The sequence below is a fragment of the Onychostoma macrolepis genome, chromosome 20, assembly GCF_012432095.1.
Source record: "Onychostoma macrolepis isolate SWU-2019 chromosome 20, ASM1243209v1, whole genome shotgun sequence".
In the NCBI taxonomy this organism is placed as follows: domain Eukaryota; kingdom Metazoa; phylum Chordata; class Actinopteri; order Cypriniformes; family Cyprinidae; genus Onychostoma; species Onychostoma macrolepis.
The window spans coordinates 30,596,613-30,622,298 of record NC_081174.1 but is presented as its reverse complement, the minus strand read 5'-3'; the positions used below and the strand labels follow the sequence as shown (position 1 = coordinate 30,622,298).

The window sequence follows — 25,686 nt, the reverse complement described above, 5'->3', positions numbered from 1 at the left end:
TATCTGTTCGCTGTGTATCGACCCATGCTCGTTTCTGACCATGTCTATGAATAAAGCCCTGCAGATGGATCCGCATGTCTTATGTTCTGCTCTCTCCTTAACAACATTAAATTAATTATATATAATATATATATATATTGTAGAAACTTAATACATTTAACTTTGGTTAATCCAGAGTTAACAGGCAAAATTTGGTAATTCTGTATGTTGTCTGAGGGTTGGCATCCTCGAGGTCATTATTAGTGTGAATTACATTAGCGATGTAATTCACACTAAAACATTTTAATGAAAAACAAGAAACAGGTGAATAAAGACTGACAGTCAATGTTTAATGTTCAGAAATTATTATTTCAAGACATGTATTTTCATTATTATATGCATAATTGCAATGTTCAATGTTTATATTTGAATGAAAATGCATGTCTTACAGTTTTTCTCAATCGCTTTGGTGCATTTCTCACATCAGAAATGAAATTCTCAAAACTACTTGTTCGACCTCCACATCATCTAGTCACTTGTGCACATCGTAAAAGCAGTTTCTCATTCTTTTGAATAAGCTGTGATTGCTTTGGTACGTTCATGCAATTGATTATGTACATTTATCTGCGGTTTCCTACATTAAATTTGGCATGAATTGTGCACTAATGAAGAGAATGTAGATCAACCAATGACAAACTAGTTCTCTGAAATAGCTCAAGTGTAACTGTGAATCCTATCCAGTCTCTTTCAATCAATATCCCACATACAGTAATGTGTAAATTTGTAGTTTTGAAATGGATATATGGCATAGTGCATTTCAATACAGTGACTGTCATCCAAAATGTTGTCATAGTTTACATCAGGTAATACTAACAGAGTGCAACTGACAACATGACTAAGCATTTTGACTATCTTGTTTGTAAACAATGACACAAGGACTTTTTATTCTGATGGCACTGATATGTTCATTGACATAAATACTTATTTTTGAGTAAGATTTTGAGTAAGTAATCCATTATGTGGGGCTATTTGTACGAATTGTTTTGAGCGCATAATGCACATACTTCTTTGCAAATATTAAGAATAAAGAATAAAAAACATCACGGTATTGTTGAGGTCGCTCGCGCGCCAGACCGCCTGGTGGCGCTGCAGTCTCTCGGCGAGCGGAAGTGAGGAAGAGAAGCGTGTTTTTACTTTCATTTCGAGGGTTCTGCGTTCACCGACCGTTGTGCGCGGGTTTATCGGGATGGAGGCTGTGCTTAACGGCGACTGCGGCGCTCAGGCGCCCGTGGAGCCCATCGTGGTCCATGATTTCTCGGAGAAGATTCTGGAGCAGCTCGTTCATTTCCATGTGATGAAGCTGAGCGGCGGGTTTTTCCTCTGGATCGGGTCTAGCCCGGTTCTGTCCAATCTGGCCCTGGCCGTCAACAGTAAATATGTGAGTCCTGCATATATCTGCATTCGTATATAATTCCCATCATAATCATACTCGTATACATTGTGTTTACATGTACGAACATGGTACTTTTGGGTTAGTTTGGTGTGTTGTTGTTAGTGTATGTGATAAATCAGAGTTTTTGTTTATTACTTGTTGATTATTATTATTCATTAGTGTACATTAAGATTTTGAATTAGCTTTCATTATTGTACTTTCAGTTTGTGTTTTAATTTTTGTTTATGTTTTATTCATTTTATGATCGGAGGCAGACAGTAGTGAAGTATTTTTGTTCCGCTTTAAAAGTACATTTTTCAAGTGTCTGTGTTTTTTTCTTTAGAAAACGTTTACTTCACAACATCACAAATATTGCACTTTTTACTGTATGGAGGACAGTGAGTGCCACTTAAAAATAAAATGAAGAATCAATTAATTAATTTAATAATTCAAACATAAAAATGTGTGTAAATAAATCACTTTTTAAATGGACAAATTAATTGACATATTTAAATATGTTTATTTAATTCGTGTTAAATTAAAATGTTAAAATTAGTAAAATTTAATTTTATGCTTTTGTAACTTTTGTATATTTAGCTTTAATTTATTTTTATTAGTTTAGGTTTAGTAATTTTAATTCAATTTAAACCTAATTATTTCAGTTCTTTTTTTTTTTGCCAAGGCAACATTTCTAATTGTTTCAATGTTTTTAATTTAATATTTATAATTAATTTTAGCTTTATTTCAATTAACAAATCAATAGTTTTAGTTTTAGTTAACCACACAAATTTATTTTTTTGTGTGTGGCATTTTTGTATTTCTATTTAGCTTTAAATCATTTCTGTTTTAGTTTTGGTCATTTTAATACTTCAACTTAAACTTACGTATTTTAGTGATTTGCCAAGATTGAAAAAAAAAAAAAAATTATAATATTTATATTTTATTTCAGCTTTATTTCAATCAGCAAAAACAGTTTTTGATAGCTTTTATTTAATTTTTTTTTTTTTTTTTTTACAATAACACCAGTTGCTGGGAGTACCTACTTCATTTTAATTTTTAAAAAAAACATATTTTTTTGTCTTGTTAACAATCATTTTGTTATTGTCATTGATTTAAAATGCACATTATGATAATATTCTCTCGTTCTATTTTAAAGCTGAAGGTAAGTGTTTCCTGCAGCTCATATTCTGTGTTTGTTGTTTTCTCCCAGGATTCAATGCCTCTGTCGACTCTGGTTCTGGGTGACACGTCAGACACGACACCAAGCTCTCTTGCACAGAGACTCAGTAAGACCTGCTTTAACTGATCCGTTTAGTTCAGTCATTTACAGACATGTAATGTCATCAGATCCGAATGTTTACAACAAAACTGTGCTAGAGCTGCTAAAAAACTGGATGTTGACAAACCTAGTGTTCACCTGGTTTCTAGCATTTATTTTTCTCTTTCTTTGCAGCAAAGAAGACAAAGAAACAGGTATTTGTAAGTTACAATTTACCCGTGACGGACTCAAATGTAGCGCTGCTGGTGGAGAACAGAATCAAGAAGGAGATGGAGCTTCATCCTGACAAGTTTTAAACATTTGTTGTTTTACCTGTTTGCTTTTTTTGTACATAGCTCAATAAATCTGAAGCAAAAAGTATTCAGTTGTAACAATATTATTTTGTGTGGTACGTATCCAGTTATGACTGGACTGGTCATTTCTTTTTAAAGTCAGTTATTTTAGGTTTTGTAAAAGGTGAGTTTTAAACATTCAAATTTCCAGACCTTGAAAAGTCATGGGAAGTAATTATTACATACAATCCTTAAAAGTTTATGCAATAAAAATATCGTTTTTTCTATTCTGTAATAGAAAAAATTGCTACGTGTGAGTATTCACAAAAGACATATAAATATATTGATCATAAGGTGTTGAAACTCCGTGCAAGCTTGTTTCTGCAATAGGATATAAAATAAAAAAGGTAAATGTATTTTTATCTCTCAATTCTGAGAGAAAAGTCAGAATTACAAGATATGATTATGAAGTGACAATTGCAAGTCTGAATTCTGAGATAAAAAGTCAAAATTAATAATGAAAACAAATTAATTATAAGTTACAATTGCAAGAAAAAAAATCAGAATTGTTAGATAAAACAAATGAACTTCTTTTTCAAATTAAAAATTATTATTTTTTTGTTCCATCAGAATTGTGAGATATAAACTCATAACTGCGCGTTTATAACCAACTAAAAATTGTGAGAATGCCACAGTTTTTATTCCGTAGCAGAAACAAGCTTCCATAAAACCCTGTTATTAAAATATGAGCAACAAAATATACTGTATTAAAAAAACGGAATTTATTTACAAGTGCAATGTCTTCAAATGGACTATTAACATGTATGAAATTCTCATTTAATCTTAATCGTCAAAATGACACGCGAGAGTCAAATACAGAAAAATACACTGATGCTTTACAATGTTTCAGTCTCCTGCGTTTGAGTGAATCTCATTAACGCGTGTCCAGGTCATGTTTCATGCCAAATTCAAAATTATTTTTTATTTTTTAAAATACTTCAGATTTCATCGCATCGTGACACATTTTATCATTTTTAATATATTTTCATTCATAATTAAGATTTTGTTGTTTTGTTTGTAATGCATACCTACAAGGGTGCTTGACAAATTTAAATACTTTTTTTTTTTTTCACATTAAAATAATATTTTTAGTCCTAAAAATAGGCTTCTTTAAGAAAAATATACTTGGCCATTTTGTTTTTGTTATTTTTGGGGTGAAATATGACCTGGAATTGTTGTTTGCTTTGTGAGATTGACTCATATGTGCTCTTACGATGTGCTTTAATCAGTGTTTGAAGTATTATGGAGTGCTATGGATTTCTGATTATTCACTATTACTCCTGCCATTAGGAAGTGAAATGACAACTTATATTCAGAGATAGATATATATATATATATATATATATATATATATATCCCAGAATCCTGTATAAACACACACACAATACCTGCAATCACTGTTTAAAACCTTGACGTCCTGGAGACTGTTTTTGTTCTTAATTTGGTTTCTTATTCAGTAGTTCGAGGATAAACAGGAGCTCTGTGGTGTTCAAGTTACTCCACCGCTACTCTACACATTAATAATAATAATAATTGCTAAATATACATTGAAAACAATCAGCAGCCCTTCTAGTGGTCGTGCTCCACGTCAGCCCGAGTTCGCATTTATGAAACAAGTGAATGTCTGGGTCACATTTCACACCAAAAGTAAAAATGAATTCATAAAATGAAGCCTGTTTCTGCACTGTGACATTATTTTCATTTTCTCCCCTTCTGACAAATCTCATTACCACAATGCAATAAAAAAATCTTATTATCGTAATGCATCTGCACATTACACTTTTGTTCTTTCTGTTTTTATTATTCTAATGATTGTCATTAAATTCTCATTACTGTAATATAATGACATTTTTACGTATTAGCATTTCAAATCTAAAAAAAGCTTCATTTTCTTGATGCGAAATCTCGTTTATTTTTCATCTGTATTGTATTTCTTTTCATTTTTGATGTGAAATGTGTCCCGTGACACTTTCCTGGCAGGTTTCACCCCTGTAACTGTGGTTATTGAGTTTATAAATGTTTGCATATTAACCCTTGCACGTCCTTGGGGACTTTTAGTCTTTTTCATGTTTGTTTGTTTTTTAATCATTTTGAGTGTGTTAATTCAAACAGTGTAAATTTAGTCAAAAATGTGTAGTTTTATTATAATCTTAATATTTCACCCTCATTTCCTTTCTTAAATCTATTTTATACTAGGTACAAAAATAGTTGCACTCAGGACCTCATTGACAAAAATGTCCCAATTGAAACCCATTAAAACTGCAATATTTAATCCCAATGCTATTTAAGCATAAAAGCATGCATTCTTTGTTAATAGGCTTTCACTCTGTTGGCAATTTTTTCTATTTTTAAAATTCTTTAATTTCTTATGATTTTCCACCTGATTTTCTGCTTCTGCCTAAAAAAAAATATAAAATTGAATATAATTTTTTTTTGACACTGCACAAAATAATGCATCAACATTAATGTTTTTGCTAATCACTGACATATCCAAGACTGTAAAAAAAATTATAAAATCTTAGTATTTAGTATATGGAAAATAATTAATTTCATCTTTAATTAAAAACAACAGTGGCAATATATAAACAAACTAGCATTTAAAGGGTTAAAATCATGAAAATTACTTATTTTTGATAGTTTTGATCAAGACAAGATCTATGTCAGTGAAAGCGGGGAAAAAATTAGTATATCGTATTTTTATGATTTTTTTTTTTTTGTCTTCTAAGGACCTCTGTGTAACTTTTTTTAAATTGACGCACAAGGGTTAAGAGCAGACCATTAAGTTGTGCTGTTGTTTTTGTTCTGTTTTTTTTTTTTTTTTTACAGCCATCATCTGTCCAGTCGTGGTTTCACACACGTTCAGTTCAGATTCATCTGGCCGACTCGTGATTGCTTTTCTAGTTTTAGTGCAAAACGGACAGACTAAAAAAACCTGAACATAGTGAGGTGCACACGAACAGCGAACTTCATTCATGAAATGCATTTGTTGTTTAGCTTGTTTCCACCAAAGGATCAAAATTTTTTTTAAAAGTAATTGCAACTTTTTTTTTTACAGAATCGCGAGGCATCTTTATGAGATATAAACTCGTAATTCTGACTTTTTATCCTGAATTACAATTTTATCTCATAATTTAGACTTTAATTATGACTTTATAATTCAGACTTTCCAAACTCACAATTCTGAGGGGTTTTTTTTGTCTAAACTCAGTTACTAAAGTTAATTGTGACTTTTTAACTCAAAATTCTAACTTTTTTTCTCAGAATTGTGAGTTTATATCTTGCGATTCTGACTGTTCCCAGGATTGCTACATTAAATCTTGCAATTTTGACTTTTCTCTGAATTGCGGCATTAATTTTTGCGATTCCCATGTTTTATCTTGCGATTCTGACTTTTTTCTCAATTGCGAGTTTATATCTTGCGATTTTGGCTTTTTTCTCAATTGCGAGTTTTTATCTTGCGATTCTGACTTTTTTCAGAATTGCGACTTTAAATCTTGCGATTCTCAGTTTTTATCTTGCGATTCTGACTTTTTTCTCAATTGCAAGTTTTATCTTGCGATATTGGCTTTTTTCAGAATTGCGACTTTAAATCTTGCGATTCTCAGTTTTTATCTTGCGATTCTGACTTTTTCTCAAAATTGCCAGTTTACTTGTGATTTTGACTTCTCAGAATTGCAACTTTAAATCTTGCGATTCTCAGTTTTTGTCTTGCGATTCTGACTTTTCTCCAAATCATTTTATTATACAATTTCTTTTTTTTTACTTAGAATTGCACACTGTTTTCTTAGAATTGCGAGAAAAAAGTCGGAGTTGTGACTGTGAGAGAAAGTCACAAATACCTTTTTTAATTTTTTTTATCCTGTGGTGGATACAATCTCCCGTACATGAATGAAGTCCGCCATTTCTTACTGTCAACGTTATTCTGTTCTTATAATAAATACCAAACATTTACCAAACATACAAAAAAAAACACATTCAAATCAGTGAAACTCTTCCGTGAGGTTGTTGTTCTGTAGTGGCCGTTCGAAAAATAGAGCTCCTTTCGCTGAATGCAAGTTAAAATAACATTTCCAGTTTGTACAATGGTAGGAATTTTTCACTGATGCTGGTTAATGAGGCATTTGACACTTTACCACGACATCAGTCGCATTTCGCAGTTTAAAAAAACGAATGAGTGAAACTCGTTCTCGACAATCGCTCTTCGTTCGGCCGTCCTTAGCAAACCGCGTCATGAAGTCCTTACGCCATTGGCTGTGCTGTTGCTAGGCACCGAGCCGTTGCCGGGGTTGACGACCTGGTGAAGGGGCGTGTCCTGAACGCGCGAATACTCCCTGACCTCGGTTCTGGCCAGTAGGTGGTGCTGTTCTCCGTGGAGGATGGGCCGCCGCAGAAGCCCCTCCCCCTCAGCGATAGACTCAGGCAGCGGTTGGCCGGCGGTTTCCGGGAGCAACGGTATGCAAATGATGCAGAGCAGAGTGCAGCAGGTGAAGATCACATGATGCAGGAAGAAACCCTTCTGATTGTGGAGCTCCATCAGCGGCGCTGTTAGCATACCGAAACCTGCGCTCGCTAGGACCAGACCCACACCTCCACCCCTGTTACGACAAAACCCAGAAACAGCCATCAAAACATCAGGTAACGACCAGGTTAATACTACTTTAATTATTGGTGTTTTCAAAATCAAGCTTGTAAGTATTGTAAGACATGAATGAATCCACAGTAACACTAAGGTTTCATTTGTTTACATTAGTTAATGATGAAATATAGTTTGTTAATTTCGACATTTACTAAAACCAGGGATAGTATATTTAAACAAAAAAATATAACAATAGAATCTTATTTTAAATATTAACAAATACTCTTAATTAATAACAAGTACTGCATTTCTCATTTGTTCAGTTTAATGTGAGGTACTAGAATAACTAAAGCTGAAGAAACTAAAAGGAATAAATAAAAAGTAAATATAGACATATTTTAAAAACTAATAAAAAATACCAAAATGCAAGATTACTAAAAAATAGCAAATGTTTATTTTAACTTGAAATACTAAAATAACAAACTAAAACTAAAATGAACAAATAAAAATAGACATTTAAAAAAAACAAACTAATAAAATGAAAATTACTAATGAAAATGCAACAAAATTACTAAAGCTTTAAGTAAAATTAAAGTGAAACCAGAAACTATAAAACAAAACCTAATTATATTGTTAATAGCAAAAACTAAATTTATCCTATTGATTTACTTTAACTTGAAGAACTCAAATAACTTAAACTAAACTAAAATACAAATTAATAAAAATAGACATTTAAAAAATGACAAAACAACATAATCACTAAAACTTTATCTAAAATTAAAATGAAAACTAAAGTAGTATACTATAGCACTATATTAATGATACTAAAATAACACAGACTAATACATTAAAAAATCAATATCTGTTAATATTATTTCATGGACATAAGATAAAATAACAAAAATAAAACAGTTGTATTTTTATTAGTGCTGTCAAATGATTAATCTCGATTAATCGCATCCAAAATAAAAGTTTTTGTTTACATAATATATGAATGTGTACTGTATATATTTATTATGTATATATAAATACAAACAAATGCATGTGTATATATTTAAGAAAAATATGTTATGTTTATATATGAAACATATTTATATATAATATAATAATATAAATACATAAATGTATATACATGTAAATATTTTCAAAATATATAATGAATGTGTGTATTTATATATACATAATAAATAAACACAGTACACACACATATATTATGTAAACAAAAACTTTATTTGGATGTGATTAATCGCGATTAATCGCTTGACAGCACTAATTTTTATTAACTAAAAATAAACTTGGTTTATTAAATTTAGTTATTTAATCAACTTACTGTTGTATTTAATTAGTTTATTAGCTTAAATAAAAATAATATTTAATTATTATAAATATCTAATAAAATGTATTAGTTTAAATAAAAAATGTAAATGTATTAAAACTAATTTTAATTAGTTTAAATAAGGTTATTAAACTAATAATCAAGTGTTGGGAGCTCAGTGTGAAGTGTTGTGGATTCCTCAGATCAGACTCGAGTCTCTGACAGACGGATGGACGGATGGACAGAGGTGCTGACCTGATGACCGTCGGCGTGATCTCTGCGCAGTAGAAGATGCTGAGTGTGCTGACAGCATGAGATGAGAACATCCCGATGATGGAGAACGCATACGAGAAGCGCTGGTTCAGCGTGTCCCGCAGAGCTACGACAACATAGACAATATATTAATATATATACAGACCCAAACGTACAGTAACGTCAGTAAATCACTGCAAGTTCTAGCGCAGATTAATTCTTGTTGCATCCAAATCAACATCACAATTTACGCAAAAATGGGGTGATTTACTTTATATAGAAAAATGTGACCCTGCAGCACAAAAGCAGTAATAAGCAGCACAGGTATATTTGTAGCAACAGCTAACGATACATTGTATGGGTCAAAATTATACATTTTTCTTTTATGCCAAAAATCATTAGGATATTTAGTAAAGATCATGTTCCATGAAGATATTTTGTAATTTTCATACCATTAATATATCAAAACATAATTTTTGATTAGTAATATGCATTGCTAAGAACTTCATTTGGACAACTTTAAAGGAGATTTTCTCAGTACTTTGATTTTTTTGCACTAAAACAAACAAAAAAATGTTTTTTATACCTTTTATTAAGAATTATGACAAATATCATTTATAATATTATGTATAATTTATAACTCATAATGTTAAAACTGTATTAGTAGAAATTAAAAAGTATTATTGAAATGAACATTATTTAATGCTGGAAAGGCTTTATTGTTTTATTGCTTTATTGCATGTTAGCTATTGCATTAACTAACAGAAATGTAAAGTGATACTATCCAGCAATAGTAATTTTTATTTATTAATTTAACTTATTTATTTATTTAAATCTATGCATGCATTTATTTTAATCATATTTTATGTATTTATTTATTTTAATATAACGTTTTATTTCTGTATTATTTTAATCTAATTTGTATGTTTAATCGATTTTTAAATTTTAATCAAATTTTAGTTTGATTAAAATAAATACATACCTAAAAATTTATTAAAACTAAATGTAAATTAGATTAAATGTGTTAATCAAGTGTTTTTTTTTTTTTTTACTAACTATGCATGACTAAAAAATTAAATTAAATAAAAACGTCTCTCTCTACTGTATATGTAACATTTTAAATTACCTATAAATAAATTAAAATTTATATTATGTATCATTTATACCTGAAATATTTCACATGTATTAGTAGAAATTAACATGTAGAATTAACATTTAATGCTGTATTATTCATTGCAATTTCATGTTAGCTACACTATTGCATTAACACTGCAATAACTGCATGATTATTGAAATGCATTTTATTATTTGACTTTATCATTGTTTATTCTCTTCTGTCACAACAATAAAATATGTAATGCATAATATTTTTGTATTACCTGCATCATGCCATAGACTGTACTTGCCGATCACTGCATTAGGAGAGAGAAGACAGGCGTTAGTAAGCGTTCAGAGGCGTTCAGAGATGTACTGTACTGTACGTACGGTTGAGCAATCCCAGCTGCAGCAGCGACGCCAGAGCCGTGATGATCATGAAGGTGAGCAGTCCTCCTCTCCGGCCGAAGCCGGCCACCACCGGAAACAGCACCATGCAGGACGCGACGGCGATCGCCGCTAATGCGTAATAGTGCAGGTGAGTCGCGCTGCCCTCCAGAACGCTGCGCGCAAAGCAGTGATGGATGCCGTAACCCGTCAACCTGAGAGCGAGAATTAGTGTCCAGACCAAAACAAACACAATCATTCACTCATCATTAACAGTTTTTAATCAATTTTTATTTATTTATTTATTTTAATAATTTTTATGTAGTTATTTTAATCTAATTTGTTTATTATGTATTTATAATATATGAATTAAATTTTTATGTATTTATTTATTTTTATCAAATTTTATTTATGTATTTATTTTAATCTCATTTTTTATTTATGTATTTATTTTGATGTCATTTACATTTATACATTTAAATTTTTATGTATGCATTTATTTATTTACTGTGATTTATTTTCATTTTAATTTATTTTTATGTATTTATTTTAATCTATTTTTATGCATTTATATATTTTAATCTGTTTTTATTTTAATAAAATTTTTAAATAAATACATACAATTTTCATTAATATAAAGATTAATATAAAAATATTAATTGCATTAAAATAAATATATAAATTCAATTTAAAATAATTAATAAAAATTAGCTTAAAATAAATACTACTGTTCTATGAGAAGAAAAAAATACAATAATGTACCTTTATAGAAACTAATAGTATTTCAGGAAATCTGTAGTAGTATTTTCTTCCACTGCATAAATTGGTTCTTTATAGAAGAAACTATATGGATGCATTTGAAATTTTTTGGATGGGGGTTCTTTGCATGAATAATTATGATCATGCTTGGAGGCCTATGGATTCTAAAAGATGGAAAACCTCTGATCTAGATGACAGTTTATTTCCTATATTTGAGCAAACACTGCATGTAACGCTTAAGTTTAGTGAAAGCGTGTTTTAAGTTCAGAAATGTTCTACTTACCTGCCAAAAGGCACTGAGAGATAAAGTGAAATCTAATGTGAACTCTTTGCACTCACGAGTTAACGCACAGAACCACGGTGTTCTTCCACAGGTTTCTGGTGCCGGTGAGCTGCGTCACGCAGAACGTCTTCGGCTTCTGCTGCAGTTCAGTCTCCAGCTCTGCAAAACCATCACCATCACCATCATCATCATCATCATTATCATCCTCCTCCTCGGGCTGCAGGTAAATCACTCACAGCGGTGCTCACCTGACAGGATGCCGCTGGGGTCGGTTGCCGTGTCGACGCTGTTGCTATGGGCGATGCGGTACATCTGTCGCTTGGCTCTTTGATAATGCTGAGTGACCAACAGCCAGCGCAGAGACTCCGGAAACATCCTGAGCAGAGAAACACCGCAGAAAGCTGCTTATTCTGCCCACAAACTGACCGCTTAAGTTCATTGCACACCAAGTCCGAAATTTTTGCTCATTAAAAAATAAATATGACCTCATGTTGTGTCAATCACGTTTACACACTGCCTCCGAAACTTTCATCCATCATAGAAAAATTTGGATCAGGTTCGATATTTTTTTTCGTTTTCGCTTCCATAGCATGCATTTTGATAGAAAAGGATGACGATACGAAAAAAAAAAAAAAAGCATAAGAAAATTTCAGACTAGGTGTGCAAGGACCTTTACACCACAAAAAGAAGAAAAAAAGAGAAAATTGTCTTATAAACTTCTAAAAATTCTTACATCAATATACATTTACTTCAGAAAGTTACTTGATTTTTCCAAAAAAAAACACACACATACACTGACAACAGTGTATTTCTGAAGAAAGGAAAAATTTCATAAGACACTACTGTAAAAAAAAAGTAATAAATTAAATAGCTGAAGATTTATGAATTCAATTGATTAGACATGCTTTTTATGAATGCTGTTTTTATTGACCCTCTTTTTTTTATAAAAAAGTTTATATAACACTTACATATCATAATAAAATAAACAAAAACAAATAAACAATTAGAAAATAATACAAAAAAAAAAATTGCAACTGTTGCAATGAGTGTTTAAATTAACATCCAATTCAATAAACATAATTTTGATTATTACAATTTAATAAATCCATTAAAATAGAATCCAGAAAAAATTTAAATGGAAAACAACTGAACTTATATTAATTAAACAGAATTCACAGGGCACTAAAAAGTACATTTTTGTTCAACTTTAAATCAATTTTTGTCAAATTGTGTATGTTTCGTGATTTCAAATAATTAGACAATTTCCAGAAGCATCCAGAAACATTCAAATGGAATATAAAAGGAATTTGGGAAAAAAATTGAACTTAAACAATTATCTACACTAAGTTAGTTTATAATTAAAACAAAGAAAAATATCAGTAAAAGGACTAAAAAAATAATCTTCTTTTTCCTTTGAATTCAGTTTTTCTTAACCATAAACTTAATTTTGATTCATTTTTGAGAAAACAAGACTTAATGTCTCATGTAATTCTGCTTCTCAAGTAAATGCATCTTGATTTAACAATGTTTAGATGTTTGTACTGGCAAACAAGACAGAAATACTGAGTATGAAAATCATTTTTTGCAGTGCAGACACAGAGAGACTGACGTGTAAAGCGATCAATCACAGTTTGCCTTGTTTTTATGTGTTGTTTCGAGATGATTAAATGTGAAATAGATTATAGACTAGAATAATGAATCGGTGCAAAAATGATTTTTATGCAAACGGTTACAGAAAACACTCAAGTATATAAAAGAAATGTGGTCAAAATATCTGTCCAAAAGTAATAATTATTTCACAGCCACACTGCAAAAAAAAAAAAGGCTTTTCTTATGTAGTATTTTGGTCTTGTTTCTAGTCAAAAAACAAAAAAAAAAATAATCTTAAATTAAGATGCTTTTACTTGGTAAGCAAAATTACATAAGATATTGTTTCTGAGCCAAAAAAAATAAATAAATAAATAAATTAAGTGCATTTTCCTTAAAACAAGTAAAATGATCTGCCAGTTGGGTAAAACAAGAGAATTTTACTTACCCCATGCACTAGCAGATAATTTGACGTTTTAAGCAAAATGCACTTAATTTATTTATTTTTTTTTATTTTTTTTTGCTTAGAAACAATATCTTATGTTATTTTGCTTACCAAGTAAATGCATCTTAATTTAAGAATTTTTTGATATTTTGACCAGAAACAAGAAAGAAATACTAAGTAAGATAAGCCGGTTTTTTTTGCAGTGCAGAGGATATCTAGTTTAACTGCTGTTAAAATATTTAATAGGCCACAAACGTGGTAAAATTCACCAAACTTACCCCCGGTTTCACAAACGAGGCTTAAGCCTAATAATCCTAGACTATAATGTAAGTCTGAGCTGTTTCAGCTAAAAGAAACTTGCACTGACTGATCTTAACATATATCAGTGCCTTTGTTTTGTCTCAAGATGCACGTTTATGTCTTAATTGAACTACTGCCTAATCCTGGGTTAATTTAAGCCCTGTCTGTGAAACCAGGCCCAAACGAGTAGTCCAGCTTGTAAACAGGATTGTGTTCCCATGCATTTCTCTAGTGGTGTGTGTCTCGTGCATCAGGATTGTTTTATTGAGCATCTTACCAGACGTAGGGCAGCATGAGCACAAACGGGGCGATGATGACGATCTGCAGGACCTGCCAATCACGGCACAGCGCCGCCAGACCGGGCATCAGCAGCTGACCCCCCACGATGATCAGGCTGGCGATCATGGTCATGGAGAAACGCCACGCCGGCAAACACAACTCGATCCCTGAGCAAATCACCACCGTTAGACACGCTCTTTCATTCTCACAACCTAATTAAACCACTGAAAACTAATCAAGATAAAAGAAAAAACACAGAATTAAACCGATTTCATAGGGCCCTAAAATTGTAATTGTAGCTTAATAAACTGTTGTTAAATTATTTAAGTTTCCTGATTTCAGTTAATTAGACATGTTTTTATTAATAAAATTTAATTTAATTATTAAAACAAAATTATTATTTAAATTATTTAAAAAACTTTAAAATATAAAATGGATTTCATAGGGCCCTAAAAATGCAATTGCTGTTACACTTTTAATAAACTGTTGTTAAATTGTATCTGATTTCAATTAGTTAGACACGTTTTTGATTACTAGAATTTAATTAATCTAATCTAAACGAAGCTAATTTAAAGAAGAATCCACAAAAAAATTACAATTAAATTCTGGGGGAAATAAAATGGATTTCATAGGGCCCCAAAGTTATAATTTATTTAATAAACATTTGTTAAATTGTATAGGTTTCCTGATTTCAATTAAATACACGTTTTTTGATTGCTAAAATTTAATGTGACCATTAAAACCAAATCCAGAAAAAAAATGTAAATGAAACACATGGAATTTGAGAAGTATGCATTTTGTGATTTCATTTAATTAGAATTATTAAATTTTAATTAAACTTTAGGAGGTGGCTAAAAAAGTAATTAGACTTTTTTTGATTGTTATAAATTTTATTTATACTATAATAAATATACTATTTATACTATACTTTTTTTTTATACTATTAAAAAAAAGAAAGAAAAAAAATTATAAACATTAAGTGAGTTTATGGTTAAAACAAGAAAAGAAAATATTGTTTTCCCTTCAAATTCAGTGTAGTTTTCTTACCCCAATGACAGATATTTTTCTAATTTTAAGCATAAACTCACTTAATATTGCAGAAGAAAGAAGATTTTATGGTCGTTTGTTTAGTTTTTGAGTTGTACACAGCGCCACCCAGTGGACTGGAGGATATGAAGGATCACATGACACTGAAGACTGGAGTAATGATCCTGAAAATTCAGCTGCACATCACAGAAATAAATTACACTTTACAACTCATTCACATAAAAACAGCTATATTAAATAATAAAAATATTTTAGAATTTCACTGAATTTTTAATCAACTAAATGCAGCCTTGGTGAGCAGAAAACATTTAGTTATTTAATTCCTCCTCTCCTCACCTCAGACAGAAATCGATCCGCTTCAGAGAGACTTTGACAATCACACACAGTGAATGAAATGGAGTTCAGAGTTCAGACCGCAGCGTAACGTGATCTATTTGTGTGTGATTAACTGCTCTAAACCAGTCCCAGTGGATCAATTTGTCATCTCATGAGCGGATATTAAACCAAGAAGAGATGCTGATCATTTTTTATATTAAACACAACAGCTTTCTGAGCCAAAAATAATTCTGTCAGAGTGAAATACTTCATTTTTCTATTTTTAAGAAAGCATTTTCTGGTCCAGCAAGTGAAAATGGTGCTGATTGATTTGGCAAACACCAGTAATAAAAGGCCGTATTTCATTCTTTTATGAAAGTGAAGCTCTAGTTAAAGTTATGGCTGTTTTTCGCTCTCTGTAAATCGTGACGACGTCCATTATAACTGAAAAGCTTTCGAGAAAACCGAGCGCTGTAAAGCATCAGACTTCAAATGTCATCTGAGTCTGAGCGAAGCAGAAAGTGGCTCCATTAGAGCAAATGAATGAACTCGGAGGTGTTCTGGCCATTAAACACACACACAAACACACAGCTTCCCCGCCTCTGAAAAAGCTACTTAATCAGCATCACTTAATGTCTACTCATCAGAAAACCACTTTCTAAAACACAGAGAATTAAATAGATCACATAAATTCAAGCGTGTGCTTAAACGAGAGACTGGGCTCGAGGGAAACTCTCATGAAAACATGCCATATTTAACCCTAAAATCAAAAGAATATGTATGATATTTTGCATAAAGAAAATAAAGCCTATGAAATAAAGTCTCCAGATATTTTCCTTTTTTTCTCTTTTTTTTTCTTCTTTTTTTTGCAATTCTTAATCTCAATGCTTATTCTAATTGTAGTATTCAATATATGATTTTTTTTTTTTATAAATGTAGTATAAAAAAGTATTTATATTTTATATATTACAATTAGCAGTACAACAAATACTGGTTTTGATTACACACACACACACATATATATATATATATACACATTTATATATAGTACACACATATATAAAATGCTTAAATGCTATATAGTACAAAATAGCATTTTTATTATATATATATATATATATATATATATATATATATATAGCATTTAAGCATTTTATTTTATGTAGTATTTTTATTGAAATTAAAATATGGGCAGTATAACAAATAAAGGAAACTATATATATTCTCTTCTCTTTTGAAAAATATAAATATAGTAAAAATTGCGTTTTTATTTCATGTAGTTTTTTTATTTGCGTCATTTTTTATTTTTATAAAAATCTAGCACTCCAACAAATACTGATATATATATATATATATATATATATATATATATATATATATAATCAGAAGTAATTAAATTAAAATGAAAATTTATGAAAAAAAGGTCAGGAAAAAATGTTAAATTATTGATGTTTTCAAAAATACTTGTAGTTTTCTTCAAGCTGACCGTAATTCCCTGTTTTTCCTTTGATTTTGTTGATTTAGGGGTGAAATCTGACCTGTACGAGTTCTAAGGTTCCTCAACATTCCTCTTTTAACTTGATGAGAACTGGATGAAAATCAGACTGTATATTTAAACATCGTTCTGTCAGACGTTTCAATGAAATCAAGAGGCTGCAAAGATCGTTATAGACTCACTGAGGACGTAAAGCGAGAGTCTGATCGCCGCCAGACAGAAGCCTTCGAAGAAGCGCAGCGTGCTGAACATGGCCATATCCACGGAGAAGGCCACGGCCAAACCGAACACCAGCACAGACAGCACAGACACCAGCAGCACGGGGATACGGCCCAACCTGAGACAAAAACACCGTCAGAGAACCAGCGCAACATCACAGACGCGAGCGTGTCTCTGACGTACCAGTCTGCCATCGCTCCCATCAGCAGGTATCCGAAGATAGAGCCCACCAACAGAGAGAACTTAGCGATGTGAACCTTCCACTCGCCGTCACACACCAGCGCCCACTGCAACACAAACAGATTCACAACACAGCTCAGATACACTCTATAGCACTGGCTTTCTCTAAATAATTAAACAGGCCCATATGTAACTAACTTTACCAAGTTTATTACCAAATTCACTCTTGCTTCACGATGCCACAGAAGAACATTTTTTGTCTAAATGGTTCCATAAAGAACCTTTAACATCTGAAGAACCTTTCTGTTTCACAAAAGCTGCTTTGTGGCAAAAAAAGTAAGAAAGAGACGGTTCTTTGACTGAATGGTTCTTTGTGGAACCAAAAATGGTTCTTCTATGGCATCGCTGTGACGAACCTTTTAAGCACCTTTATTTTTAAGTGTAACTTTAACAAGTTTATTACCAAATAAGCAACCTGTTAAAACAAACTAAAAAACAAACTTTTGTGATATTATTTTCATGTCAATTAAGAACATTATTCAAAACAAATCAAAATTGCAATGGGTAAAAAATGTGTTTATTGAAATGTGAAAATATTTATGCATGGTGGTAGTATTTTGTGCAGATTTAAATTTTTGCATTAGAATTTCTTTTTATTGTAATACAGTAAAAGCAGTTTGTGAAATACAATTGAGAGTAACGAGAAATAGAAACAAATACAGTAATATTTCACCCTAAAAACAAATAAATTTTACCATCATGCTTATTGTATATAGTTTAAATAAATGCATTTAATTTTACACATTACAGTAATAAAAATATATTTTGTTATGATAAATCGTGGTAAGAAATGTGCTTAATTGACAAAAATATTATTAAAATTCACTGATTCACAAATTTGTTTTACTGTATTACAGTAAAATACTCCAATACAATCAATTAAATAAGCATATATATATATATATATATATATATATATGTATATATATATATATAAAACAAATGAAGAGTTCATTTGCAAAACAGATAACTCCGTTTTAACAATTTTCAAAAATCATGTTTTTCATTGTGCATTCCAATTAATCTCAATCAAACTGCAGTTGGGTTATTTTGATTAGGTTAAAAAATAACTAAATAATGCAGCTAACTAACACAATAAAACAATAAAAAACATGATTTTTGAAAATTTTAAAAAACTTTTTAAAAACTCTTAAAAAAGAGTTTTAGAGTCTGTTTTTGCAAATAAACTCTTCAAATATTATTATCATATATAGCTAAAATGAGTGCATTTATTTTTAACACATTGCGGTAATAAAAATAGTTTTTAATGATAATAAGTGGTGAGAAATGTGCTTAAATGACATGAAAATATCACAAAATGAAACATCTTTATATATATATATATATATATATATATATATGCTCATTTAAATGATTAAATGATTGTATTGGAGTATTTTACTGTAATACAGTAAAACCAATTTGTGAATCAGTGAATTTTAATAATATTTTTATGTCAGTTAAGCACATTTCTTACCACTATTTATCATAACAAAAAAATGTTTATTACTGTAATGTGTAAAAATAAATGCATTTATTGAAACTATATACAATAAGCATGATGGTAAAATTTATATTTTAATTTAAGCTGATTTACATTCTTGTATAGAGTATTTTATTGTAATATAGTAAAAACAATTTGTGAATTGCAATGAATCAGAATTAGAATTAAACTAAAAGAATCTAGGTGCATTACAATAATAAACATCTGGTGGTGAAATGTACACAAATATCATGAAAATAATGCAACAAATAGGTTTTATTTTCTTAATGCAAAATATAATTAATTTCTCATTTCTTTTCAGATGGAAAAAGAAAGAGAAAACCCAAGTTTATGCACTAAGTATACAATTACAAAGCAAACAAAAGAAACGGCCTAAAATACAACATGCCTTCAACATGAATATAAAAAATAATAAAATGCATGACTCACTCCACAAGAACATTGTGTTTGCAGCACTAAAACATGACAATTACGATGACAAATTTCATTAGAAATTGCACTGCCGAGTTTACAATGACCAATAAACTTGACTAAAGCTAGAAGTGAACAGATATCCTCTCTCCTGCAGAGTCGTCACATCGTCAGAATGCTTCATTAGCATTTGTTTGCGTGGCCGGGCAGCATGAATGAAGCTCTTTAACACTCAGTGAAGACACTAGGCTATCGGTGTGAGAAAGGTCACACACACACAGCAGGTCAGCAGGACATCAGGCGTCCGGCTATTTGACCAAAGACTCTGAGAAAAACATCCAGACAGGAGCGCAGGGCTTTATCTCAGACTCACTGATAAAATACTGAGTCTGGAGGAAAGCGTGTGCTTTTTAGGGCTGAACTTATGGAAGCTTGTTTCCACCGCAGGATAAAAAGTAAAATATAATTGCAAATTTTTATATTACAATTCAGGCTTTTTTTCCTTCACAATTCTGAAAAAAAGTCACAATGGGAAGAAAAAAGTCAGAATTGTAAGATTCTGAGTTTATATCACAATTCTGAGTTTATATTGCAATTCGGAGTTTATATCACAATTCGGAGTTTATATCACAATTCTAAGTGTATATCTTGCAATTCTGACTTTATCCTGCAATTCTGAGTTTATATCTTGCAATTCTGACTTTATATCACAATTCGGAATTTATATCGCAATTCTGAGTTTATATCCTGAAATTCTGAGTTTATATCGCAATTCTGAGTTTATATCGTGCAGTTCTGAATTTATATCGTGCAATTCTGAGTTATATCCTGCAATTCTGACTTTATTCTGCAATTCTGACTTTACATCTTGCAATTCTGTCTTTATATCCAATTCTGAGTTTATATCCTGCAATTCTGACTTTATTCTGCAATTCTGAGTTTATATCACAATTCTGAGTTTATATCTCAATTCTGAATTTATATCTCGCAATTCTGAGTTTATATCTTGCAATTCTGAGTTTATATCTCGCAATTCTGAGTTTATATCTCAATTCTGAATTTATATCTCGCAATTCTGAGTTTATATCTTGCAATTCTGAGTTTATATCTCGCAATTCTGAGTTTATATCTCGCAATTCTGAGTTTATATCACAATTCTGAATTTATATCTTGCAATTCTGAGTTTATATCTTGCAATTCTGAGTTTATATCTCGCAATTCTGAGTTTATATCTCGCAATTCTGAGTTTATATCACAATTCTGAATTTATATCTTGCAATTCTGTCTTTATATCCAATTCTGAGTTTATATCCTGCAATTCTGACTTTATTCTGCAATTCTGAGTTTATATCACAATTCTGAGTTTATATCTCAATTCTGAATTTATATCTTGCAATTCTGAGTTTATATCTCGCAATTCTGAGTTTATATCTCAATTCTGAATTTATATCTCGCAATTCTGAGTTTATATCTTGCAATTCTGAGTTTATATCTCGCAATTCTGAGTTTATATCACAATTCTGAATTTATATCTTGCAATTCTGAGTTTATATCCTGCAATTCTGAGTTTATATCTCGCAATTCTGAGTTTATATCCAATTCTGAATTCATATCTTGCAATTCTGAGTTTATCCTGCAATTCTGAGTTTATATCTTGCAATTCTGAGTTTATATCCCAATTCTGAATTTATATCTTGCAATTCTGAGTTTATCCTGCAATTCTGAGTTTATATCTTGCAATTCTGAGTTTATATCTTGCTATTCTGAGTTTATATCCCAATTCTGAGTTTATATCCCAATTCTGAGTTTATATCCCAATTCTGAGTTTATCCTGCAATTCTGAGTTTATATCTTGCAATTCTGAGTTTATATCTCAATTCTGAATTTATATCTCGCAATTCTGAGTTTATCCTGCAATTCTGAATTTATCCTGCAATTCTGAGTTTATATCTTGCAATTCTGAGTTTATATCTCAATTCTGAATTTATATCTCGCAATTCTGAGTTTATCCTGCAATTCTGAATTTATCCTGCAATTCTGAGTTTATCCTGCAATTCTGAGTCTATATCCTGCAATTCTGAGTTTATATCTTGTAATTCTGAGTTTATATCTCGCAATTCTGAGTTTATATCTCAATTCTGAATTTATATCTCGCAATTCTGAGTTTATCCTGCAATTCTGAGTTTATATCTTGCAATTCTGAATTTATATCTCCCAATTCTGAGTTTATATCTTGCAATTCTGACTTTATATCCTGCAATTCTGAGTTTATATCTTGCAATTCTGACTTTATATCCTGCAATTCTGATTTTATATCTTGCAATTCTGAGTTTATCCTGCAATTCTGAGTTTATATCTCAATTCTGAATTTATCCTGCAATTCTGAGTTTATATCTCGCAATTCTGAGTTTATCCTGCAATTCTGAGTTTATATCCTGCAATTTTGAGTTTATATCCCAATTCCTTGTTTATATCTCGCAATTCTGAGTTTATATTGCAATTCTGAATTTTTATCTTGCAATTTTAAGTTTAGATCCCGCAATTCTGTGATAATTCTGAGATAATAATGTGATAAACGACTTTATAGGAACTAGTTCGGCATGAGAATTACATGCATAATTTATACATGTTTATTTGGTGTTTAAGAAATTCTGAGTTTATATCTCACAATTAATAAATGTTTCTCAAGTCTGAATTGTGAGATAAAAAGTCACAGTTAGCTTTTTTTTCCTTTTATCCCATGGCGGAAACAGGCTCCCATATGAAGTAGCAAAATTCTGTTCAAACCAAAATGTGCATTGAGCTCTGAAAGGAAATGTGTGAGATAATAATATGATAAAAGCCTTTACTGGAACTAGTTCTGTGTGAGATTCACATGCGGCATTCATAGATGTTTATTTGGAGTCTAAGCAGCACAAATGCAAATCTCACAAGAGTTTCACAGGATGATTGTGACTTTAAAACTGTTTTGCTATCTGACAAACTGTTTTTTCAGACTTTAAGAGGAAGCATGCTGACATTAGCTGTCGGGCCTCAGCGTTATCTCTCTGTACGCTGGGGTAAACAGTTTAAACAGTTATCTGCTCCAGTCTGGAGGGTGTGACACTAAATTATCAGCCTGATATGCATACTGTAGGTGAAGTGATATGCTCACGAACCCGTTGACACTGCTGGTTAAATACCTCATTTACATAACCATCAGTGATCAATGCAGCCTTTCAATTCCAACACCCTATTGAATAAAACCTTGCTAATTAAATATAAATCTGCAAAGTGCATCAAATAATCAGCTGATTTCATGCTAAACATTTACAGATTCAACGTGCATCTTCATTCGTTTCAGTGCATGTTTGGTAAGGCCTAAAATGAATAACTTTTATGTGATTTCATGTGATTTCTCATCAGGGGGAGATGGTTTCCTAGTAAACACATCATGCACAGCATGCAGTATGCACCCATCAATCATTTTAGATGCTTTATTTTCCCTGTGCATTGCATAGAGTTCTCTGTAAAAGGAATTGAAGGAATAGTTCGCCCACAAAATTTTAATTCTGCCGTCTTTTATCAGTTTATCATTGGAAAACTGTATTGAGTACTGTATTGAGTACTCATTGCTCATTTGCAATGTATTGCCAAGTACTTGTATATGTATGTTTGTGCCCTGATGCTGTCGAGCTCCGAAATAACAAAAAAAGAGAGAGAGAGAAAGAAAGAAATAAAGAAGGAAAGAAAGAACACATAAAAGTAACGTCATAAAATGATGGAAGCTTATTTCGGTCTTGATTCTGAGATTAAATGAAACATATCCCCTTTGTTTAATAATTATGCAAAAAAAAGACTTTAATCTCATAATTGACAATTATGAGATATAAAGTAAAAAATTATTGCATAAAATATCATAAAACAAAGTCAACGTTATTAGAAAAAGAAGAAATTATTAAATTAAAAAGTCAAAATTGGGAGATTGAAAAGTCCTAATTTTTGACTCGTTAGAATTATGATTTAGTGTCATTATGTCATACTTTCGACTTTTTATCTATTATGTATTTGTATGTCAGAATTATGACATTTCATGCCATAAGTACAACATACCAAAGCATGAATGGGCTCCCATATAAAATTTGGTTGTGCGATAAACAGACCTAAATTTGAGCAAACAATCTTCCTCTCGCCCCAGTCCCCATCCACTTCCATTGTACAGAAAAGAGCAGCGTAAACATTTGGTTAAACCTCTTTTTTCGCATTCCAGGGGTAAAAAGTAAGCCATACGGGTTTAGAAGGACGCAAGGACGAGTAAATATGTATCTAATATACGTCTATTTGACATCTGATAGGGAACGTCCAATAGACATATTGCAGATGAGCAAAAACTCTAAAAAAAGATGTCTTACAGATATAAATGCAGACGTTAAATAGATGTCTCCGTGATGTATGTGTGCTATCAGGTTTCACTTCCATTACAGAAAAGAGCAGCGTAAAGATTCGGTTAAACCACTTTTTTCGCATTCCAGGGGTAAAAAGAAAGTCGTACGGGTTCAGAAAGATACGAGGGCGAGTATACACGACCCGATTCTGACCGATGACGGAATTTTCATTCTTAGGTGAACTATTCCTTTAAATTGTAGCTTTACATCCGCCGGAGGGAATCCTTTCCAAGGGCATAATTTTGACTCCTCAGAATTATGATTTAGTGTCATTATGTCATCATTTTGACTTTTTCTCTTAATTTCGACTTTTTCCTATTATGTAGGCTATTTGTATGTCAGAATTGTGACATTTCATGCCATAATTACAATTTACCAAAGCATAAATGGGCTTCTGTTGTGCAATAAACTGACCTAAATCTGAGCTAACAATTTTCCTCTCGGCAGCGTTTTCGCGGCTCAGACGCCCCAGTCCCCATCCACTTCCATTGCACAGAAAAGAGCAGCGTAAACATGCGGTTAAACCTCTTTTTTCGCATTCCAGGGGTAAAAGCAAAGTCGTACGGGTTTAGAAGGACGCGAGGGCGAGTAAATACGACCGATTCTAACCGATGACGGAATTTTCATTTTTAGGTGAACTATTCCTTTAAATGGTAGCTTTCCATCCGCCGGAGGGAATCTTTTCCAAGGGCATCCATCAGAGCATCTTACCTTGGTGACTACATTCTGCTGCAGTCCCGACTGCAGCTCAAACCGCCACTCAGAGCACATGCACTCCGTTACGTTGCTGCCCTCGGCGGCGGCGGCGGCGTCGTTCCCGGTCGCGATCAGATCGAAAATCATCCGAGCCGAACTCGTTCTGTTCTGATCCGGACGGACGCACTTTCTGTCCGGTTGACCGAGCAGAAAGTGATCCGAGAACTGGCTGAACGAGATGAGGAACGCCGGGATCCACGTTAGAGCCACCAAGCGCCGCTGATACCTCCCAAACCCGCCGAGGAACGGCAGAACCACCGTGTCCACCTGCGAGAGCCGCTTGTGCGGCTCAGACTGCGACACACTGCCGTTCTCCGCCGGTGGTGGGTTGAGCCCATCCAGTTGAACCGCATCCATAGCGCGTCAGTTTGCGCGGAGGGTCTTCTTTGTCTCAAAATCACACTCACACACGCTGAGGTTCGGTGTAAATCCGGTCTGAACGGAACCCACTCCGAATCCGAGCTATGATAATCCAGCGGGCGCGATGATGCGCAAGGGGCCCCATAAGGTCTTTGTCGAACCCGGTGGTCACAACGCCATCGCCGCGCTGCAGGATGCCCAGATCTGCGCGTCTGTGCCCGGTGGTCTCCAACAGGTCCGCAGGTAACGCAGCTGGCGTACAGGTGTGGCCCGCGTATCCATGCTTGAATCACGCTGTACTCACATCAGGGATGCTGCTGAGCCGATACCACCCAGCGGCCGCGCACTAGCTCATAAATAACCCCTAAGTAGCGAAGGCTTGGTCCCTCAGCGCGCCGTTTGCACCGGCGATCGCGCACCGAACGCATCCAAACGCAAGATCCGCCCTCTTCGCATGATCTGTCCTCCGGTGTGTGTGATTGGACGAGCGCAACAAAGAGCCTTTGTGTGGCATCTGCCCCCCATGAGCTCAGGGCAAAAACACTTCAGTGGCCTTCTTCTGTATTTATTTGTATTTTTACATTCTACCGTTGTGTTAGTGTTATCTGTATGCAC

General features: G+C 32.4%; 2 protein-coding genes across 2 annotated transcripts; one reads left to right on the top strand and one right to left on the bottom strand.

The window, feature by feature from the left end:
* The first annotated feature begins 1,126 nt into the window (after positions 1 to 1,126).
* On the top strand, positions 1,127 to 3,050 carry psmg4 (proteasome (prosome, macropain) assembly chaperone 4). The gene is made up of 3 exons (XM_058756585.1): positions 1,127 to 1,417; positions 2,622 to 2,697; positions 2,865 to 3,050. Exons 1-3 carry the CDS (start codon positions 1,226 to 1,228, stop codon positions 2,984 to 2,986), a joined length of 390 nt encoding a protein of 129 aa, XP_058612568.1. The 5' UTR covers positions 1,127 to 1,225; the 3' UTR covers positions 2,987 to 3,050.
* A 672-nt stretch (positions 3,051 to 3,722) lies between these two features.
* Positions 3,723 to 25,557, bottom strand: LOC131527472 (solute carrier family 22 member 23). Its single transcript, XM_058756584.1, has 10 exons — positions 24,667 to 25,557; positions 17,560 to 17,663; positions 17,340 to 17,494; positions 14,299 to 14,467; positions 11,938 to 12,065; positions 11,746 to 11,848; positions 10,651 to 10,862; positions 10,545 to 10,577; positions 9,169 to 9,292; positions 3,723 to 7,617 (listed from the first exon to the last, which is right to left on the bottom strand). The coding sequence occupies exons 1-10, from the start codon at positions 25,066 to 25,068 to the stop codon at positions 7,251 to 7,253; spliced, it is 1,797 nt and encodes a 598-aa protein (XP_058612567.1). The 5' UTR covers positions 25,069 to 25,557; the 3' UTR covers positions 3,723 to 7,250.
* Between the last annotated feature and the right edge of the window lie 129 nt (positions 25,558 to 25,686).